Source organism: Rhinolophus sinicus, linkage group LG04 (assembly GCF_036562045.2).
Source record: "Rhinolophus sinicus isolate RSC01 linkage group LG04, ASM3656204v1, whole genome shotgun sequence".
Taxonomy (NCBI): domain Eukaryota; kingdom Metazoa; phylum Chordata; class Mammalia; order Chiroptera; family Rhinolophidae; genus Rhinolophus; species Rhinolophus sinicus.
This window is the reverse complement of record NC_133754.1, coordinates 55,385,552-55,407,631: the sequence shown is the minus strand read 5'-3', so window position 1 is coordinate 55,407,631 and position 22,080 is coordinate 55,385,552. Positions and strand designations below refer to the sequence as shown.

The following is a 22,080-nucleotide window of genomic DNA, read 5'->3' as shown; positions in this document are numbered from 1 at the left end:
GGGCACCACTGGCTCTCCCTTCAGCACGGACAGCCCTCCGTCACTTTGGGATGCCAAACCATCCTTTGCTGTTCAAAGGCCGCCGCTCCTCAGGAGCGCAACCTTAAGCCCTCGGTGCACCCACCCCTGTTGGTGCCAGGGCCACAGGACCCCTTCTGCTCCCCCACACTGACTGTGGCTCATGAGCCCTGAATGCAGCAGCCACATCCAGGTCTTCCAGGCAGGAGATCAATGAACGTTTGTTAAAAACGGGGACCGCACTATTCATTTGCACGTCACTGAGGTCTAAGTATGCAGAAAAGTGAAGGTGTCTCCTTCAACGGATGCCATTAACTTGTTGCTTGGACCCCTGGAACAAAAAGATTCTGTCCCTGACCAGTTAGAGAATAAAAAACCTAACTGGATGCACATTTCTCAGCTGGCAGGGAAATTAAGTTGAGTTCCCGTTGATATACTGCGTGTAAATAACCAAAGCAAAAATATGTATGATTTTTGTTTTGTTAGAAAGCATGGTTTTCAATGAATCAAGAATCTTAATTTGAGGAGTATTAAAGCAAATATGTCTGTTTTAAAAAACATATGTATGGAATTTCAGTTTTTGAACAAGTGCACATTCCACGAAGCCCTAGCCGGAGAGACATGGAATGGCACCCACTCGTCAGGGTGACCCAGAGGTCTTAGGAATGGAGCATAGGACTGAAATGCAGTAAGAATGAGGTTACTGTTTAATCAGTGTTTTTAGATCTTGCTGGAAAAGAATTGACAGAAAAGAAGTCAATCATCAACCAGGAATGGAGTTCAAGGAATAAAAATTGGCAGAGCTTATTTAGCATATCGAGGGGGTGTTACCAATAGTAGAGGCAGGGGTGAAGGGGAAGGAGGGGGCAGAAGAGAGGGGATCAAGGAGAGAGGGTGAGGGGAGATGGACATGGACGCGTGCACGCACACATACGAGAAAGAGAGAGAGGATGAGGGGAGAAGGGGGCAGAGAGGAAGAGACAAATGTCCACCGAGAGGGCCTCTCTCATGGGACACAGAGGGCATCCAGTTACTGAAGCAGCTCATGAAAGGTCTTATTTCACCTTTTATTTCACATAAAGTGCGACCTTCCCCACTTTGTGCTTCTCTTTCAGGACTGATGTGGGTATTCATGGCCTTTCACATTTCCATACAAATTTTAGAATCTGCTTTTCCATGTCCCAGCCTCGCTGGGATCCCACTGAACCTGCCGACCAGTGTACAGTGCGTGAGCTTTCCCGACGGTGAGGAGTGGTGTGAACGGGTGGTGCCGCATAGATGCACTGGGACATACAGAGGCCGTGATTCTGACGCCGCCTGCACCCCGCCAGGACTGGCCACTCAAGAACCCCTGACAAAGCGAACTCTCCAGAGCAGCACACCTCCACATGGTCAGTCCACTTTTCTTTGTATCAAAATTAATATTCCCTCCCCAACCCCCCATTTTGATGCACTGACTTTAAGCTGTTAACCGGCTGAGCACCAGTGCCTTTCCCTGTGGCGTCATCCCAAGTGAGGGTCGTCCTCACCTCAGGGCATCGGAGCCTTTTTAATGCCCAGCTACATGTGCATCTTAGCACTGACAGAGCATGACAACCAATCAACGTCCCTTGGTCCAAATTTTCCCTCTTTTTAAATGTCTCCTTAGACTCTAGTTTTTATGGGTACTGTTTTCACTGTATAGGCTATAAATAAAAGTATGCATATAAACAGATACCAGACGTGATCTGCAAGTGCTGAACAAATACAATTCAAACATTATGACATAAAGAAGAAAGGTTACCTATGGATGCGAAGAAAATGATAGCCAGGAAGTCACGAATAGGCTCGATGTAGGACACAATCTCCTCGGTGACCATGTGGCCTTGGGAAGAGATGAGAGCTCCAGCCAGGAAGCAGCCAAGCTCCATGGAGACATCCAACAGCTCTGTGACCTGAGGAAGACGGAAGGACCACACATCACACACACAGTGCCACCAGTTACCAACAGCCTCTGCCAAAGCAGGATTCACACCCAAAGACGGCCTGTTAGATCTAGCAGAGCCGACACGAGAAAACCGTGACAATCAAACATTGCTGTACATCTGTGAGGTCCTCAGTGGGGCCTCTGTGGGGATGACATGAACGACCACAGGCGGTAGGTACCATCCGTTGAATTAACCATACAAAGAGAAAACAGGAATCTGAAGCAATAATTCATATAGATTGCTGTGAAATTTTTGAATGAGAATATTTTTCTAAATTTATTTTAAATATTCGTGATACTTTTTTTTTTTACCTTGAATCAATGAACAGCTGGACTGTGACATTAAAAAACATACTGTATAAAAAACAAAAAACCATTCCCATCACCAACTCAAACCACTTAGAGAAAGCAGGCACAGCTAATGAGCAATTACCTGGAGATGGCAGGAAACCAGAGGGAAACATCAACGAATCTAGAAATGACTAGATTCAATAGAGCCAGATTCAGATAGAATAGTTATGGTTTATCAGGTTTCTAACTATGGTTCTGTCACATGCAAAGCTTCAAACTTTTTGATGAGACATTACTGATGCAAAACAATTGGAAAGTAGCTGTTTTTTAATTTGAGACACCAAAACTATAGATGATAGCAGCAATAAACAGAAAAAAAAAGAACTTTTAAAGAAATACCATTTACAATAGCACCAAAACACATCAAACAACTGGGACTATACAACCACAGAAGTGCACAGTCTCCGCACCGAACACTAAGAAACACAGATGAGGAGCTCGGTGCACTGAGGGTGTGTGCCACGCTTCCAGGCTTGGAATCATTAAAATGTCAGGTCTCCCTCAACTGTCTACAGATTCACTAAAATTACAACACACCTGTCTTGTGTGTGAACATGGACAGGTTAAATCTAAAAACTTACGTGGACACTGGAAAGACCACAAATATAGCCAAGACAACCCTGCCAGAGAAAAAAGTTGGGCCCTACACAGGTGAGCTGGCCAGGGAATAGAGTGAGAAACACATGCATTCACACACACACTCACATGGCCTCTTGGTTTCTGACAAGGTGATCTTGCACACGTAGGGGAGGTATCCTCCGGCACACAGTGTGGGGAAAAGCACGTGAAAAAACAGATTCTGTCCACTACCTTCCATCATGTGCTAAGCTCCCCTGAAGATGGACTGTCAAGCTAAACAAGAAAAATAAAGCGGTGACATTTCTAGAGGACAACACAGAGCATCTTCATGATCCAGGGCAGGCAAAGATCTTTCATGTGGAATATAAACAGTACCAACCATAAAAAAGTTGATAACTTGGACTACATTAAAATTAAGAACTTCTGTTCCTCAAAAAAAAAATGCCAATAAGCAAATGAAAAGGCAAGTCACAAAATGGAAGATGATCGCAAAAATGTATCTGACATAGAATATTATTCAGCCATAAAATGGAACGAAGTACTGAAATATATATACTATAGCATGGATGAACCTGTGACACAAGCAAAACAAAAGAAGCCATACACAAGAGGCCACATATCATTTGATCCCATTTATATGAGATGTCAAGAACAGGCAAATCCATAGGAACAGAAAGTAGATTCGTGGTTACTACAGGATGGTGGGCAGACAGAATTGGGAGACATGGGGTTTCTTTTGGGGTGACACAAATGTTCTGGAATTGGATAGGCGTGATGGTTGTACTGACTGGCACACTTTGAAATGGTTAAAAGGCGAGTTTTGTTATGTGAATTTCATTTCAGTTAAAAAAAAAAATCTGACAAAAAAATTTGCCAGATAAAAATTCCTACAGCTGAGTAAGAAAATAACCAACCCCAAAGAAAAATAACCTGAAGACGCTAACAGACGCTAACAGGCGTCTTCAGGGTACACATTTTGCAGAATATATGGCATGCAAAATGCCTCAGCATCCAACACAACGTCCCCGCGGAGGGTGACCACATGGCTAAGGAGCACACGGCAAGGTGCTCACACCACCAAGCAGCAGGGAAATGAAAATCAAAACCCCGACGAGATACCACCACTACCCAGCAGAACGGCTACAACTACAAAGACGGACGATACAAATAATGGTGAGAACACAGAGAAACTGAACCTTCACACAGCGCTGATAGGGGTAGAAACCTACGGCATAACTACTTGGGGAAAACTAGCATGGGAAACGACTGAAGTGAAACATGTGCATACCCTGCGACCCAGCAACCCCACTCTTAGGTACACACTCATCAAAAATGAAAGCACATGTCCATCAAGGAACACATAGGAGAATGTGTATAGCAGCTTTATTCACGGAAGCCCCAGATGAAAACAAACCCTAACAGCTAACAACAGAAAGGATGAATTGTGAAATACTCGCATGATGGAGTATCACACGGCAATGAATGAAGAGTCTGACAGAGGAATTATAAGAATATATGATAAGCAAAATGCCTCAGCACCTAACACAATACTTGGCAACAGCAGCAGGTGTTCAGTAAATACAGTTGAATGAATAAAACTGAAAACCAATGAAGTGGGAATTGTTTTTAACTTATGCAGCTATTGGGAAACAGCAAGGAAGTCACCCAGGTAAGACAATTTTGCTGGATGCTGTTTTCAAAGAGAAAAATACTCTGAATGGATAAAGCAATGTAAAAAAAAATTAAATAAGTCAGATACTTGAGCAGTTTTGAGCAGAAGCAAATCTGTCCTCTCTGAAGATCATAAAATGAGACCCCAGGCAATTAAACTATATATACGGAAGTAATTTTTGTTAATTTCCTTTTTTTTTTTTAAATTAAATTTCGTCTTTTGAGACAACTGTAGATTCAATTGTAGTTGTAAAAAATAATCCAGCGAGGTTTCATGGACCCTTTACTCATTTTCCCCAATGCCAACATCTCGCCAAAGGATAGCACAAGATCGCAGCCAGGACACTGACATGACAGGGCACAGAAGCGGAACACTCTGTCACCACGAAGACCTTTCCCGCCCTACTCCCTCCTTAATGCCTGTCAACCAGCAATCTTCCCTCCAGTTTTCAAATTCTGTCTTCATAAAGGTCACAGCAATGGGATCATACGGTACGTGACCTTTGGGATTGCCTTTTCCCACTCAGCATCATTCTCTGGAGATTCACGTACCAATACTTTTAAAGCTGGGTCATCTTCCTTGGTGTGGAAGGACCACAGCTAGTTGAACCATGCACCTGTTGAAGGACAATTAGGTGGTTTGGGGCTAATATGAATAAAACTGCTATAAAACATTTGTAAGTTTCTGTGTGAACGTTAAGTCTTCATTTCTCTGGGATAAACGTCAGGAGTGCAACTGCTGGGTTGTATGGCGATTCCATTACCAGAGTACTTCTTGGGGGCCCCAATAGCATTTCCCCCATTCTGTCATGAGAAGGCTGCTTCCAAAACAAACTTTTTATTTTTTAACCTTTCACATTTATGGCAAAGCGTGTTCTACTGTTACTAGCTTGTCATGATCCAACAGAGCTAAAATTTGTTTTTAAATTGCTAATCTTATTTCAGGTACAATGCTGTTTGAAAGTTTAAGACAGAGTAACATGGCTTGACACTGGTGGCTTTTCATTCCCACAGATTTGTTTTTCAATGCAGCATTCACAAGTACCATTTTAGCAAAGTGCTTAAAAGTGTGTTAATATGTTCGGAAAGTAGCTGAGACTGCTGTGCAGCCGTTTAGTCCTGGGGACAAAGCGAGTGTCGCAGGTCTTACTATAGCTGGATCAGCTGACTATAAACCTGAACTAAGTCAGTCTATGTTTGATCAGGCGTTGCAACCAAAAGTTTTAAAATTAGTTGCTCTATCCTATGTTGGTGAAAATGGATTAAATGTAGCTATTGAGTTATTTGAAGTTCTCTCCAACGCGAAATTCATTCAAGAGAAGAAATTAATAGGATGTTACTCTGATGAAATCAGCCAGGACACAGGCAAGTACTGTTTTGGAGTTAAAGACAGACTAAAAGCTTTAAAAATGGGAACTACTAGTCCATGAAAATCTGGATATAATGAGATACATTCTTCATTGTCAAGGCACAAGAGGAGAAAATTCTCTAACTCCAGAACAAGAGAAGGGTAAGTCTCATTTCACAAAGACAGGACCAGAACATGAACTAATTGAGAGCATGCCCCTGCAGGAATGGTTTGCTAACAACTATAAAAAATTTGGAGTTACATTGGAAATCGTCACAAGAAGGATCCCAGTTTGTGAAAGCATTTGGTGGAATTGGAGGTGTCCTGTGGTAATGAGTAGATTTCCACGGAGGAGACAATGCATTTTTTGACCTTGATGACTACTAGGTAGTTGACATGGGTCTGGTAAAATGTACCTCACACTCCAGCATTGAACTCAAGGAGCATAACCGTGATGGAATCCAAACAGATCCCTGTCTTACAATTGGAACATTTCCAGAACTTAATCCATGAGCACTGGGTATTGAAAAGAAAACCGAAACAAAACCAGGCCCAACCCTACACTTCGGTTAGTCTTGGTGTCAGTGCAGCAGACTACAACTAAATTCCTAAATGCCACTTTGGACTAATTTAAACAGGAATCCCAGTTTTCACTTTTATTCAATGGTGAAATTGGTTGCTCTTGTATTTTATGGGGAAAAAAATGATTTTTTTAACCTTATACATAGTAGCAAAAACACTTTAACTGCTGTAAACCTTCAAAAGTTAATAGAAATGAGATCATATTGGTTTGTTTCTTATTTTGATTGGAGAAAAATCAATGGCTGCATTTTGCAATGACCCATTTACATGGTATTCTCAGCAGAGACTGCATAAGAAGAAATATACGTGGTGAAATGTTGGAACCATTTCTGTCTTGGTCTCTTGTTTAATGTTGAAAGGGTGAGCTAATAGGAGACAACTCAACTTCACTCCCTCACACTATCCCTTCCACTACAGACTGTCAGTCTTAAGGATAGAAACTGCATTGCAAAGTCAAACTGACACATGAAGCATTGGAGAGAGTGCACTGTTTCCTTCCGTCTGCTTTGGAGGCGCATTTGTGCCCAGGTTTGGAAGCCCATAGCATCAATTGCCTTGACAAGGGTTCCCGTCATCTCAGCCTGCTAGAAACCAGTTTGGAATGGATATAAGGGCTTCTGTGCTATTGCTGGGACTGGGAGAAATAAAACATGCAATATAAGGGGAAGCAAAGAAATTTAAAGAATATTTTATTTTGCTTGGATCTGTCCGCAGTAAACGGGAGGTGGTCACGTTTTCCTTGTGTTGCTTGACATGAGATTATGTGAATGTCCTGATTTTTAAAACATGAACTGCAAGGGTTTTTACAGGAATGAGACAAAACACATATGACTATGCATGTAATAAAAAAACCCCGACCACCTGGTGGGGTTGGAGCATCTGTTTCAAATATGGGACTTGCAGGCACCTCTCCTATGAGAAATTATGGGAGGAGGGTGGAAAGAGCAGGGGAGGGAAGGGAAGAGATGGGACACAGCTTCTGGCTCCCAGGACTTAACCATGTTGGTTCCAAAGTGGGCCTGAAAACCTGAAGCTCATGCTTCACAGCTGGGCTGTGAGTAGGACTGGACCCCAGCTAACATGCAAGGTCATGGTGTGCCCAAGGTGGTGACAGTAAACAAAATGCATAGGACGTGCCCAGCGGTAGCAGTAGAAAATAAGGATACCAAATGGGCTTTGAAGACCAAAGGTTTTAAAAGTCCGTTGGTATCACTCTTACACTGATAGGGTAGTGGGATGCATTTGGTTTTCACACTGGGTACTTTTAACACTTCAGTGCCCGACTGCTGTTCTTTACTGACTTGACTCAATCACTTGTAGCTTTATTGGTCTGAACCAGCTCCCTGGTCCCGGTTGCAGACCTGCCTATTATTCCAATAATCCTGTTTCATTTGAATAAAGGGAGTATGTCTTAAATGTAAAGTTTCTGGTTCTCACACTGTACTCTGAGCTCCAAACGACTGTCGTTGTGTAACCTAATGTTTCGACCCCCAATGAGAAGAGTCAGTTCTTTGGCTTTCGCCAGCGCGGGAGTCTTCACTGGAACAGACTTTTGCTTTGGGCTCCACTGTCTATTTGCAGAACACCCAACAGTGAGCAAGCGTGCTCTCTTCACAGCAGTAGCTCAGGGTTTTGCCATTGTAAATGGGTCTAATATGCTATGACAAGACCAGAGGAATTGGATGTAAATTTACATTTTTGACTATGTTTGTTTCACATGATACATTTAGGGTATGCAGCTTCTTTTGTAGTTTTTATTTTTACTATTTAAGTTCGGAAATTATGCCAAAGTTTTGTATTTCTTTAATCAATGTGCACTCTTCCGTGATATATACTGCTGCTATGTACTACACTTAAACACATACAAACACATAAATAAGGGGGTGAAAACCGTAGCTTTTGTAGTCTCTATAGCCTCTACAGACAGATCCTAGGCAGTGAAATTGTGGTGTTGAGATACAGAAACGGAGAAGAGTAAAAAACCACATTTAAGAATAAAAAATAAAAATAGAGTATGAGTTAAAATAGTTAAACAGGCTTAACTTGTATTAATATTGATGGGTAGCATAATAACTGTGCATAAAATAAAAAATACTAATAAATGTTTCAAATATTTTAACTGCTATTAAAATAAAAAGCTAAAGAACTGATCACAAGCTCTCAGTGAACAGATTATAAATTAGATTATATAAATAGCATATTTTGAGAATTACCGTTAACATTAAAAAGATGAAAGCAGAGATTCCTAAGATTAGGATTTCTTTGTTCCCTTTGCTTTCCATATGCAGCTTTCGATAATATGGTCCTATGAGGTAAGTCTTTATAACAAGACATAACAGAAAAACAGCAGCTAGCGAAAAAAGAATCTGACCAATCAAAACCAGTATTCGTAGTATTTCCATGACAATGCTAGGAAAGAAAAAAAAAAGAGACATGTTATTTCACCTCCAAAACATATTTCTCTAAAACCCAATAAAAAGATCTTCCACTTTTTATTTAACATGTCGCAAAATAAATGACCTAAATCACATGCATTTTTATTTCCAAATATTAAAATAAAATCTATCAATCATATTAACCTCAGAAATTATTTGAATTAAATATAGAAGCTGGATTGTTTTACAGCCAATACTTTAGAGTGAATACATTTAATAGGATGCAATGACTTTTGACTGACAGTTTATATAGCTTTATAATAGATAATAAAATTCCTTTTCAGGAATTAACCCCCACTTGAAATTCTTCATCAGGCAATAGTCACTTTGTAATATTACATTGCAGGCTCACCATTAGAAGGTAACTAAATAATTCCAGTGACTTTTAACAAAATACTCCTTTATCCCAAGCCAGAACTCTGAATTTTATGTCTATTTAGTCATAAAGAAAAGGATTCTGTACTAAGCTCTTTTCACAAGATGCTACTCAGATCTCGGAATATATTCTTAAGATCTCAACCTAAAGACTTTTACAAAAAAGGCATCACTATATATTTGTAGTATTTATAATAATATACACATTTTCTTAAATATATGCACATTTTCTTAGCTTTCCACCGTATTTAGGAAACCAATCAATCCAAAATTCTGGTTTAAAAGTTCTCAATGGAATAATACAAATCTGATTACAGTAGTCCCACCTTATCCACGGTTTCACTTTATGTGGTTTCAGTTACCCCTGGTCAACCACAGTCTGAAAATATTAAATGGAAAATTCCAGAAATAAATAATTCATGAATTTTAAGTTACACACCATTCTGAGTAGTGTGATGAAATCTCGTGCTGTGCTGCTCTGTCCTGCCCAGGACATGAAGCATCCCTTTGTCCAGTGTATCCACACTGTATATGTATATGCTCCCTGCCTGTTAGTTGCTTAGCAGCTGTCTGGGAAACCAGAGCCACTGTCTGAGTACCGCAGTGCATGTGTTCAAGTAGCCCTTACTTTACTTAATAATGGCCCCAAAACACAAGAGTAGGGATGCTCGCAATTCAGATATGCCAAAGAGAAGCTGCAAAGTGATTACTTTAAGTGAAAAGGTACACATGTAAAAGAAAAAACATAGTATAATACAGAGGGTGCCAAAAAAATCTATACACAGTTTAAGAAAGGAAAACTGTATTAAGATTATAATATACATATACCGATAACAAAAGAAGTCACGTTTGACTTCTGCAATTATAAGAGGTGCTCAGAGTGGTTACCATCAGCGTCCAGACACTTCTGATTACGGTGAACTACTGCTTGAGCAACAGTGACCAAGTGTCCACTTGTATATATTTCTTTGGCACCCCGGGTATACAGGTTTTGGTACTATCTGCAGTTTGAGGCATTCACTCAGGGTATTGGAAAATTTACCCCACAGATAAAGGAGGACTATTGCACTGAGAATTCATCACTGTAGCCACGCTTAAATGAGCAACACTGAACAGAAATCTCAAGTTGCGTGCGATTACTTAGGAGAATTAGAACAGAGCAACAGAGCTGGGCTAGAAGCAAAGTCATCGTGAAAGACTCCATGTCTGTTAATGAAGATGGCGAGCCAGTGTGGGAAATTAGGGTCTGTAGCCCTGGAAGGAATAGAAATGTGCTTGCTGTGACAGAATAAAGTAGGTTGGGACCTACCTCAAATTCCTAGCCTTCTTCTGCATCCCAGTAACAGACCACTGAACTAATCGCTCACCACACACATCAACGCATCACAAGTCAGTGCTGTACTACTGAACCTGGTCCTGTCCAGCACCAGGGCACCCCTTCCCTAAGTGCCATCATCTCCCCACACAACTCCAGTAACCTCCTAACTGATCTCGTCCACGCTCCACAGAGGCCAAAACAATGCAGGGGAACACCAATTAGATGTCCAAAGCGCCTGTGACATTCAGATGAGCCCAGACTTCTTTTTCCTTCCACTCTTCACCTCTCACCTGCAAAGCGGCCTACACCAGCCTTTCCTCCCTGACAGGCCACACTCCCTCCAGCTATGGGGCCTGTGCACAAGGCCCCCTCAGCTAGATGCTTACCCCCTACCCCGGGTTCTCCTCCCTGACTGGCTCAGCTGTGTCCTTCACAGTTCAGCCCAAAGTCCACTACTTAGAGACCTTGCCCACCTGAAGTGGTCACCCATCATTCGCTGACTCTTCACCCCAGTGGAATTCTCTGCACAACACTCACCTGCACTGGACATCTTCTTGTTGACCATTCCCTTATTTACCATTCATTATCTTCTCCAAACACCATGGCAAGTCTGAGAGCAGGCCACCCCCCCCAGTGCATGGCATGTTACAGGCGCTCCAGTCTCAGTCCAGGTTTATTTAGCTGATAAAGATACTGCAGCCACTGAAGACTTGCATTTCTCACGACAATCCTGACAGCAACCCTACCAGGGATGTGCCGTCGCCATCCCCATCTTATAGACAAGAAAGTAGAGGCAGAGGCCAAGCGATTGCTCCAGGTCACATGCTAGGTGTCTGGCTCCAGGGCCTATGTGTCTAGTTGCTAAAATACTCTCTGGAATTACCAAGCTGGTAATTCGGGTCTATCTCCCAATTGTCTCTTAATTGCATTGTGATGAGGATACAATAGTCAAACAGCTCAAAAAGGTACAAATGAAAAGTGAAAGTCACGTACAACTCCAATCTCTTTCAAGACAACACTGTGAAGAGTTTCTACTAGCTTAAGTGTCATCTGTATGCCCACAGCCAGTTCTTCATCTGCACGATGAATACATTATTCTGCATCTTGATTTCTCCGTTCATCATGTTTTGGCAACGTTTCTATATCAGCACAAGCCTCAGTCATTTTAATACTTGCGCACGTATTCCATCACGTGTCTGTGCCATCATTTTCTCAGCCAGGCACTCGGGCTGTTCTAGGTTCTGGCTCTAATTCCCACCCCCCACCAAGACCTCTGAGTGCCGTTCCCCACCCTGGGCATCATGCCCCCACTTTTAAAGGTTTGCAACCTGACAAGTAAAAGGTGCCATTGCCTTTTCATTGTGAGAGAGTATCTTCCATTTACTCATCTCTATGTTAGCTGCTCATATTGCTCATCTATTTTTTAATTGGGTTTTTCAAATTTTTCTTATTAATTTATAGATCTTTATGAAATAAAAAACTTAACCCTGTCTTTAATATGTGTACAAATATCTTTCTCATGTGCTTAGCCTACTTACCAAAAAAGTACATGTACATGTATGCATTTGTGTATATGTGTATATATACTTGTGTACACACATGTAATTTGCGTGTATGTTTGCCCATATATTTGGGGTGCCAAAAAAATGTATACAGGGACACTTTGGTCAACATTGCTCAAGCAGTAGTTCGCCATAATAAGAAGTGTCTGGATGCTGATGGTAACCACTTTGAGTACCTTTTGTAATTGCAGAAGTCAAACGTGACTTGTATGTATTCTTTTGTTATCGGTATATATTAAGCTTTTGTTATCGGTATATATTAAACATTACAATTTTAATAGTTTTCCTTTCTTAAAATTCGTACACATTTTTTGGGCACCTTCTGTATATGTGTTTGTGTATACATACATTTCCAGTCTCTCCATTTATTTTCTTTTTATGTAGTTGAAATAATACTGTATATGATTTTAACAGCTTTACTGAGATTCAGTTCTCATCCCATACAATTCACTCATTTCAACTATAAATTACAATGCTTTCTAGTGTATTCACAAAACTGTGCAATCACCACCACAATCAATTTTAGAACAAATTGATCACCCTTGAAAGCAACCCTATCCCCTACAGTCCCCTCGCCCAGCCCTTGGCAACCACTGGTCTACTTTCTGCACCTATGGATTTGCATATTCTGGATGGTCATATAAATGGAAGCATATATGGCCATTTGCGACTGATTTCTTTGACTCAGCCTAATGTATTCAAGGTTCACCCATGTTGTAGCATGTGTCAGTACTTCACTCCTTTTTATGGCTGAATAACATTTTATTGTATGATCATAGCACATTTTATTTATCCATTAATTAGTTAATGGACATTTGAGTTATTTCCTCTTCTTAACTATTATGACTAATGCTGCCATGAACATTCATGCACAAGATTGTTTTATTGTGATAAAATATTCATAACATAAAATTGACCACTTTAAACATTTTAAAGTGTATAATTTATGGCATTATGTGAAATAGCTATGTCATACGGTAACTATGTTTAACCTTTTGAAGAATATTGTATGTGATTTTGACTCTGTTTTTTACAGCTTAACATAATATGGAGCATTTTTTCCATGTCATTAAAACTCTTGGTAAACATGATGTTTTTATGACTAAATTGAAATAATACCAATGGTGTTGATACCTGTATTGGATTAATTTTTTTAATTGGGAAAATAAAAAAAGAAAAGCTTTAAAAGTTTTTTGATTGAGACAACGTCCTATAGCAACAGTTTTACCTGCAAGTGACAGGAAAGTTTGATAAGATGAATGTCACATTTGTGTTTTATGAGTGCTCTATGACTCTTTGCTGAGGTTCTGCTTATTGTTTGGAAGGAGATCTCGACCTTTATAGACAATAATTTGTTATACACTTCTTAAATAGAACTCAAATAATTTTCAGCTAAACTTACAAATCTTCCTTTTGCTGACCAGATTTTTGTTCAGTTACTTATCTTGAATATCTGTAGCCAGAAGAATAAGAACTGACTCTGATTTTTGAGGTTGTGACTAAAATGTTGCTTTTCTGATAGTTAAAAAAAAATATTGGATCAAAGGAAAATGACAATCAAAAGGATCTTCTTGATAAACTACCTTTAATAGTTATATGTACCCGGGACTAAGCTAAGTGCTTTGTGTGATTCTGTTCTGCAATTCTCACACAGTCCCATGAGGTAGGTCCTATTTCTATATTGTCCTCATTTTATAGGCGACAAAAATTGCAGCCCAAAGAGGTTCAGTAAGGTGCCAAAGCTTGCAGGATTGGCAAATGGCAGAGCTGGGGCTCCGAGGAGGCCTTGCTCCACAGCCTGAGCCTCAGTTAAAAAGCTATTCATTCCTTCTACTTTCCTTGCCAGGCTGAGCTACCTAAGAGCACAGAAGAGATCTTAAATCAGTTTGGGTATGCTGAAACTTAATATAATATCTGGTAAATACCAAAAACTACGAAATACTTCTATCCTACCCATTGACAATGAGGCAGGTTTGTTAGTTCTCCACTTGGGTGGGGCCCAACAGGATGATGAAACACATGCACACACACACCCTCCCCCCACACACCCAGCTAGCCTTCACACTGCACCTCAATCGGGGGACTGCTTGCTTTAAAAAAACGATGAAGAGGATCTAGAGACATATAATATATGAAATGTCCAGGATACAGCTGAAAATCACTCATCTCACCAAGAATCAGGGAAAACCACAACTTGAATGAGAAAAAACAGTAAATAGACTTCAATATCAAGATGAATCATTGTTAGAATTATCTGACAAAGAGCTTAAAGCAGCCATCATAAAACTGCTTCAACAGCAATTAAAAGTTCTCGAAACAAATGAAAATAAAAAAACACAGAAAAATCTCAGCAAAGAAACAGAAGTTATGAAATGAAGAACCAAATGAAAATTGTACAACTAAACAATATAATAACCAAAATAAAAATCTTGCTGGATAGGCTAAATATTAGAGTGGAGATGACAGAGGACAAAATCAATGAACTTGAGGACAGATCAGAAGAATTTACTCAGTCTGAACAGACAGAAAATAGACTGAAAACAAAAATGTCTCAGAGGCCTGTGGGGCAATAACAAAGGACATTTAGATCACTAGAGTCCCAGAAGGAGAGAGCAAGTGGAACTGAAAAAGTATATGAGGAAATAATGGCTGAAATTCCTAAATTAGGAGAGAGACATAAATCTACAGATTCAAGTAGCTAAGCAAACACCAAATAGGATAAACCCAGAGTGTTATGGTTTATGTTCCCCCCAATTCATATTGAAACCCATTGTGATGGTATTTGGCGATGGGCCTTTGGAGAGTGTTTAGGTTTAGATGAGGCATAACAGATTAGAAAAGATGAGAGAAAATAAATAAGACAGATCTTAGCATTTCAAAGTGTTTCTGAAAGAAACTTCAAAGAAGTCTACTAATTTTTGACCAATAGTATCAGTACCACAAGAGATAAAATTAATGTATCCCCTGGAAATATTTAATGCACAATATTTATATGCATATATTTGCTTAAAACAAATTCAAGTTTATAATCCTAACCCACATGCAATGTACCTTTAAATTTTATAAGGCTCCCTATATTTTCCAAGTGTGTTTATTTTCTGGCTGGTATTCTTCTAATATATTGTATACGCAACATAACCTACAACTTTCTGGGTAAATTTATTTTTCCCATTTGGCTTCTTTTACCTTCTGAACCTAAGCAAGTAGAGTTTGGGTTCTGGTATCATTTTACTGGAGAATGGAAAGAAGGATGAGGGGGAATGGTAATGACGGCACTGACAATGATAATCACACGACAGCGCACTTTTATACCTTAACTCATTCAATTCCAGTAACTACTTTATTAGGTAAGAACTGGTATTATCCGCACTTTACAGACAACAAAACTGAGGAAGAGTGAGGTTAAGTAATGTGTCCGAAATCAGCAGAGCTAGTGTTCGAGCCCAGGCTGTGTTACCCCAAGTGTCTAGGCTCTTAAGTCTGTGCGCTCTATACAAGCTCTGAACATCTCTTTGGAAAAATGTATTAAATAGTATTTTTACAAACAAATGATTTGAAACTAGAAAAACAAACTGTGACATAAAGTAATATAAAAAACGTACCTAGAGTATGTGCTGGCTCCTGCTTGGATAAGAGTTGGCATGACAGCTATGAATAGCCCCAGCTGTACGTCCTGCATCACTAGCATTCCAAGCAGCACAGCGCTGTAGTCAAGGTCACCTGCTTGATGGAAAAAGTTATTAAAAGCAAATGCGGACAGTATTTTAAAGTGTCCCAAGTCAAAATATAGTCACCGTGCATATTTCCAATATAATTCCAATAATTTCGATACTTTAAATGAGAATATAGACTTTAAAATCTTTTTAAGAGCAAACATTGAAACAATTTTAAAGATTAAAACTTTTTGAAAAGAAAACTTCCTGAATATTTTATTTTCACTATTTATTTGATACTTATGTAATTATAGAAAAATGTCATTATGGAAAGATGGCATGGCAAACAAGAATATGACAGGCCTGGATAATCATACCAAATTCACTGGGTCCCCCAAAAAACACGAAGCAGCAGCCTTCAACACCAATCTTTATTTCTTCCCTAAGCTATGCAAAAGATATCTGGCCCCACCCCTTTCTGGTCACATCTGCTGGGCGGAGTCTGGCTACACAGTTCACTTTCCCTCAAACCCACCATCATCCCCACATGGAATATCCCTTCCCTTTGAGACAAATGGAGACTTGGTAGGGATATACGGGCTCATTAGATAGACAGAAAAGAAAAGCACTGACCAGCACTGGTTGAGGGGACTACACAACTCTGCAAAGAAGAAGGAAAAATGATATATTTTTTGTGAACTCACTACTTCACACAGGCCTCCAAATGTCTCCCTTTTCAACCAACAGTCCTGGCTTTGGACTTTTTAAATGTACTTCTAAACACTCAAGTATCATGTTCCCCCTAAAATAAGCTATTCTCTTTTAAAAAGCTACTGACGGTATATATACATACATATATATATAAATATATATATATATATATATATATATATATATATATATATACATACATATATATGTGTGTGTGTGTATGTGTATGTATGTATGTATATATATATATATATATATATATATATATATATATATTTTTTTTTTTTTTTTTTTTTTTTTTTAAGGAGGGCGCAGCTCACAGTGGCCCATGCGGGGAGGAAACTGGCAACCTTGGTGTTATCAGCCCCACGCTCTAACCAATTGAGCTAACTGGCCACCCCACGACAGTATATATTTAAAGACCAATCTAATAGAGTAAATTTATATAAAATAAGCAGAATAACCAAACCAAACCAAATCAAAATCCCTCATGACCAGCAAAAACTTTGATTAGAAGTTTTTAAGAGGCTTGTTTTACTTATTATACAGAGTTACATTTTTGGTGAGTGAAATCATCTTGACTTAGAATTTTACAATATTCTACACTGAAGATCCCGTCAGGTGGTTGTTGTGAGAGCTTGTACCTCTGAGGGCCGGTTACAGAGAATAAAGAACGGCTGGGACACTTCACTACACACCTTGACGGGTTCATGACAACTGGGACTGTCCTGATCTCGGGAAACTCAGTGGGTCCTAAGCTTGCAGTTACATCATGGCCTTCTCCCCTACTCCTCACACACAACTCATGTTTTTTAGACTGTGCCCATTACTGTACCTCTACTTGATTTAGAGGAAATATAAAAATCTCTAAGTACATCTCACTTTTTACAATAGCATTTGATGACATACTGCCAGCATTTTGTAAATGTTTTTACAATTTTGTTCTGTTCCTTTGCACCTGATCATAGTCAACTGTCTTAAGTCAGTCACTTATCTACCACCAGGTCGCAGGCACCACGGGTCAGGGCCAGGGTCCTCACCATGGGCCCTGGTGCAGGACCCGTGCTCTTCTCAGGAAGCACCCACTAGTGAGCAAATGCATTTTGGCTGGAGGAGAAAGACAAACACTTATAGTGGTGATAAGCATAAAATGTAAACATTGCAGTCAAGACAAAGGTGAAAATAATTATTCACTTTGAATTATTAAAAAATAGATACCACTTATTATTTTTCATGTTTGTCTTCATTTTGCATTAAGTTTAATTTTTGTGCTTATCACTGCTATAAGCATTTTAATTTTTTCCTGTTTTCCATTCCTTTTATTAAATACTTTAAATGTGTAGAAAACAAAGAATATAACAAATGTCCAGTACTGAATTTTCCCAAATCTTAAATTTTTGACACCTTGGCTTCCGATTATTTTTTTTTCAGGACTTTATTAGGGAACAGTGTGTACGTCCAGGACTTTTTTCCAAGTCAAGTTGTTGTCCTTTTAATCTTAGTTGTGGAGGGTGCCGTTCAGCTTCAAGTTGTTGTCCTTTCGGTCTTAGTTGTGGAGGGCGCAGCTCAGCTCCAGGTCCAGTTGCCGTTGCTAGTTGCAGGGGGCGCTGCCCACCATCCATCCTTTGTAGGACTCGAGGAATTGAACTGGCAACCTTGTGGTTGAGAGCCCGTGCTCCAAACAACTGAGTCATCCGGGAGGCAGCTCAGCTCAAGGTGCCGTGTTCAATTTCAGTTTCAGGGGGTGGAGCCCACCATCCCTTGCGGGACTCGAGGAGTTGAACTGGCAATCTTGTGGTTGAGAGCCCACTGGCCCATGTGGGAATCGAACCAGCAGCCTTTGGAGTTAGAAGCATGGAGCTCTAACCCCACGGGGCCGGCCCCCTTGGCTTCAGATTTTTGAAAAGAAGATACTGTAGGTACTTGTACTGAGCCCTCAGCTATCTTCTGCTGGGTCCCACTCTCCCTGGCTACATCTCTAATCAGTGCCTTATTTTTAACGTTTATCATCCTCTTGAATGCTTTTCTACTTTAATATAATAACTTCTGTGTGTTTGAGAACAACACTGAGCTTATTATTGTGTAATTTTAAACTTTGTATAATCAATATTTCTGTAATGTGCTTTTTTTTGCTCACCATTATATCTGAAAATTATCCACATTGATGCACAATGCAAGAATTCAGTTTTAAAGCTGCAGTAGAATACATCACAATTTACCTATTTCCCAATCGATGATGGGTACTTGGGTTCAATTTTTCCATTATCACAAATGTGCTGTGATATGAACATTCTAGTACATTTACTGGAACACCCCCTTCCCTTGCTTATTTTCATGAGATTTCCCCTAACTACTCCTGGCGCTGTGCCCTAACCTGCCTACGCTACTCCCATAGAAACGAGCATGCTCTATTTGGGAGTCAGTAGTAGCCCCTCTTTCCCTGGTGAGCAGCAGCTCAGGTGAGGTTTAGTGTTGCCACATCTTCTACAGCACTTTTCATCATTGTCAAGCTGCTAGTGTGACCTCCATCTGCTTGACCCCTTTGTTTATCATCCTGTGGGTTCTAAGCACGGGCATGGAAGAGTGGAGTTATTTACTGGCCCCCTTTGAGGGGCCAATATCTGATATACTGATATACACCTAATATTTGATATACTGGCTGGAATCTTGAGAAATAGAAAAGGAACAGAATTTGGGCAACAACTAACAAAAACCCAGACTTGAAGAGTGATGGAGGCATCCTTCTTGGGCATCTCTTCATGCCCCCAGTGTACAAGTTTGCAAGTATAAAGCTTTGCATGATTTCAAACTTTACGTAAATGTTATCAGACCAGATGTCTTCTGTATCTTGTATTTTCCCCCCTCAATACTGTATGATTAATTCATTTTTACTTCTGTAATATTTCAGTAGATGAATACACCATAATTATTCACTGTATTACTGCATACTCAGATTACTTATATTTTGCTATTAAAAGTGATTATTTTGAATATTCTTTCACATTTGCAAGTTTTCTAGGATATGGCTCCAGAAATGGAAATTTCTGTTTGCAAAATTGTTCTCCAAAGCAGCTAAATCAACTCACATAAGAGTTCCAGGGACTCTACATTCTTACTAATACATGGTATATCTATTTAAAATTTTCTGCCAGCTCACTAATGTGAAATGGCATTTAATGGTCTTCACCTGCATTTCCCTAATTACTAGTGAGGTTCAACATCTTTTTATCTTTATTGGTCATTCAGATTTCCTCTTCTGTAAGTCGTCCTTTAGGATGTTTTGCCTATTTTCCAATTGGGTTTCCATTTGTTTTGACTTATTGAAGTTCTTGATACATTCTAAATATTACTCCCTTGCACATGATATATATAGCAAATGTCTTCTCTCAGTCTGTGGCTTATAAAAAAATACCTTTTTAATAAAAGTTACCAACTTTAATGCACTCAAATTTATCAATATATTTTTTTGGATTCTGTGTTCATGTTTTAAGGAATTCTCTTTACCCTAAGGTCATAAGGCTATTTTCCTCTAACAGCTCTAAAGGTTTGCTCTTCACATTTAGGTATTTAATCCATATAGAATTGATTGTTGTGTATACAGTTGAAGGTAGTGCTCTAATTTTATTCTTCTGTATGGATAACTGATTCTCGTTCGCTGATCAGCCCACTTACTTGTAGTGTTTGGACTATCCATTGCACCCCCCTCCCCTGTCTTTGGCTGGGCAATACCATGCCACACCGAGCATGGTAACATGACAATAGGTCTTGATATCCGGTGGGGAAGCGCCTCACTTCAAATTAATATTGGCTAGTCTCATCCTTTGTTCTTAAATCAACTTGAGGATTAGTTTGCCAAGTTTCATGAAAAACCTTGCCAGATTTTTCACTGGGATGGCTGTTCCTAAGTTTGGGGAGAAAACATCTTTATGTATTGAGTCTTTCCATTCATGGGTTCTCTTTTCTATAATATTTTGTAATTTTATCCGCAAAGACGACACATATCTTTTCAGAGATTTAGTCCTTAGAACCTTGTATTTTTTGTGGCTATTACAAATTGAAGCTTTTTTTCCCCCAAATTATATTTTCTAACTGTGCTACAGGTATATTAAATTTTTACCATGTAGGCTTAATTATAAATTTTCCCGTCAAAATGTAAGTCCTTCAGTATGTCTACCAACCTCCCAAACATGCAATCCATTAAATGACTCTTCCTATCGTGTTAGGCCAGCTCTGCTCACTGCCAGGTGGGTTTTATCAGCCAGCTCAGCTGCCCCGCTTTGGTGTTCTCTTCCCATATCTTCCCTTTCATTACTGTGTGTTGATAAAGGGCGAGTATCAGTGTGAGTTTACTATGATATTTTAACCCTGTTTTTTACTGACTTTTACAAAATAAGAGTGAGACGGTGAAAATTACCATCATGAATCAACATGATGTAAAAAAATGGCAATACTGTCAAAGTTTAACTGTATACGGAAGACAGTGCTACCAAACAACAACTCAGAACGTTCATTCCTAGCTTCTGATCAAGTCTGATTTCACGGTACATGATAATGATTTAGAAATGGCAGTGTTTCACACACAGATGAAACCAATGCCAAAGTATGAGGTGCAGATACCTTTAATTAACAAAGTTCCTCATATATTTTATAGTAAAAGGTATCAAAACTATGTCAATTCCCAATACTTGCCAGAATTAAAGTAGTGAAACAGTGCACATTTAAGTCTGCATGTAACAATCAGTTGACAGTAGGCAATAAATACACTGAATTATCTTACATAACTAGAATTCTGGAGGTGGGCAGAATTGGCTCCAGCGATGGCGCAGGCCTGAATCTTTCAGGAATATACACAATACATTGTGTAGTTTCAGGTTTGGTGCAACACATTAATGTCTTAAATCCACCAGTCCCATGTGTACTTTTTTAATGCAGCCTCGTTTCTTTTTAAACCTGGTCCTCCAACTGTCCTAAATTTATGAGCATGTAAAAGGCATTTTTCTTAATCAAGTGGAAGTTTGGAGAAGCTGAATTTATAGGAACATCAGTTCTTAAGGGAACATGAGCAGAAGTACTCATAATTGTTAGGAAAACCCCAGGGTGGGAGGAAGAGCTGCAATTTTTTCTAACAGGCCTTCTGAGTGAATTCAATCAATTAAATATGTAACACTTCAACACATACTTAGAACACGTCATCACCTACCTTCTTTCTCACCCCGGGCACTGCCCACGAGGAATCTGGACACTAAAGGTGTGCTTGATAAGGACAAGCAAGTAGAAATAAAGACACTCTGGGTGGGTCTGATCTGTAAAAGGTGTCCCCACAATAAGCCAAATGCAATCATTAATAGTGTCATATAACATGGTCCTTGTAAGGATATCTTCCACACCTTAAAGAGAACATATTTACACACATTTTAGTGACAATAAGCCATCCCGTGACTAGCATCATACAGAGCACACACACATACACTGTCCAGTAATGGAGCAGGCCTGAATCTTTCAGGAACGTGC

At 39.6% G+C, this 22,080-nt stretch overlaps 1 protein-coding gene and 1 pseudogene across 2 annotated transcripts in view; one reads left to right on the top strand and one right to left on the bottom strand.

The window, feature by feature from the left end:
- Positions 1–22,080, bottom strand: part of TMCO3 (transmembrane and coiled-coil domains 3) — a 50,883-nt gene that overhangs the window by 6,000 nt on the left and 22,803 nt on the right. The window contains exons 8-11 of one of the 2 annotated variants that reach the window (XM_074329562.1): positions 21,770–21,956; positions 15,808–15,925; positions 8,729–8,924; positions 1,802–1,952 (exon numbers count right to left, since the gene is read on the bottom strand). In XM_074329562.1, coding sequence (XP_074185663.1) covers positions 1,802–1,952; positions 8,729–8,924; positions 15,808–15,925; positions 21,770–21,956 — 652 coding nt within the window. Of the gene's footprint in view, positions 1–1,801; positions 1,953–8,728; positions 8,925–15,807; positions 15,929–21,769; positions 21,957–22,080 lie in introns of both variants that reach the window. The other variant, XM_074329561.1, reaches the window with a different exon arrangement.
- LOC109455171 (eukaryotic peptide chain release factor subunit 1) lies at positions 5,665–6,320 on the top strand (annotated as a pseudogene).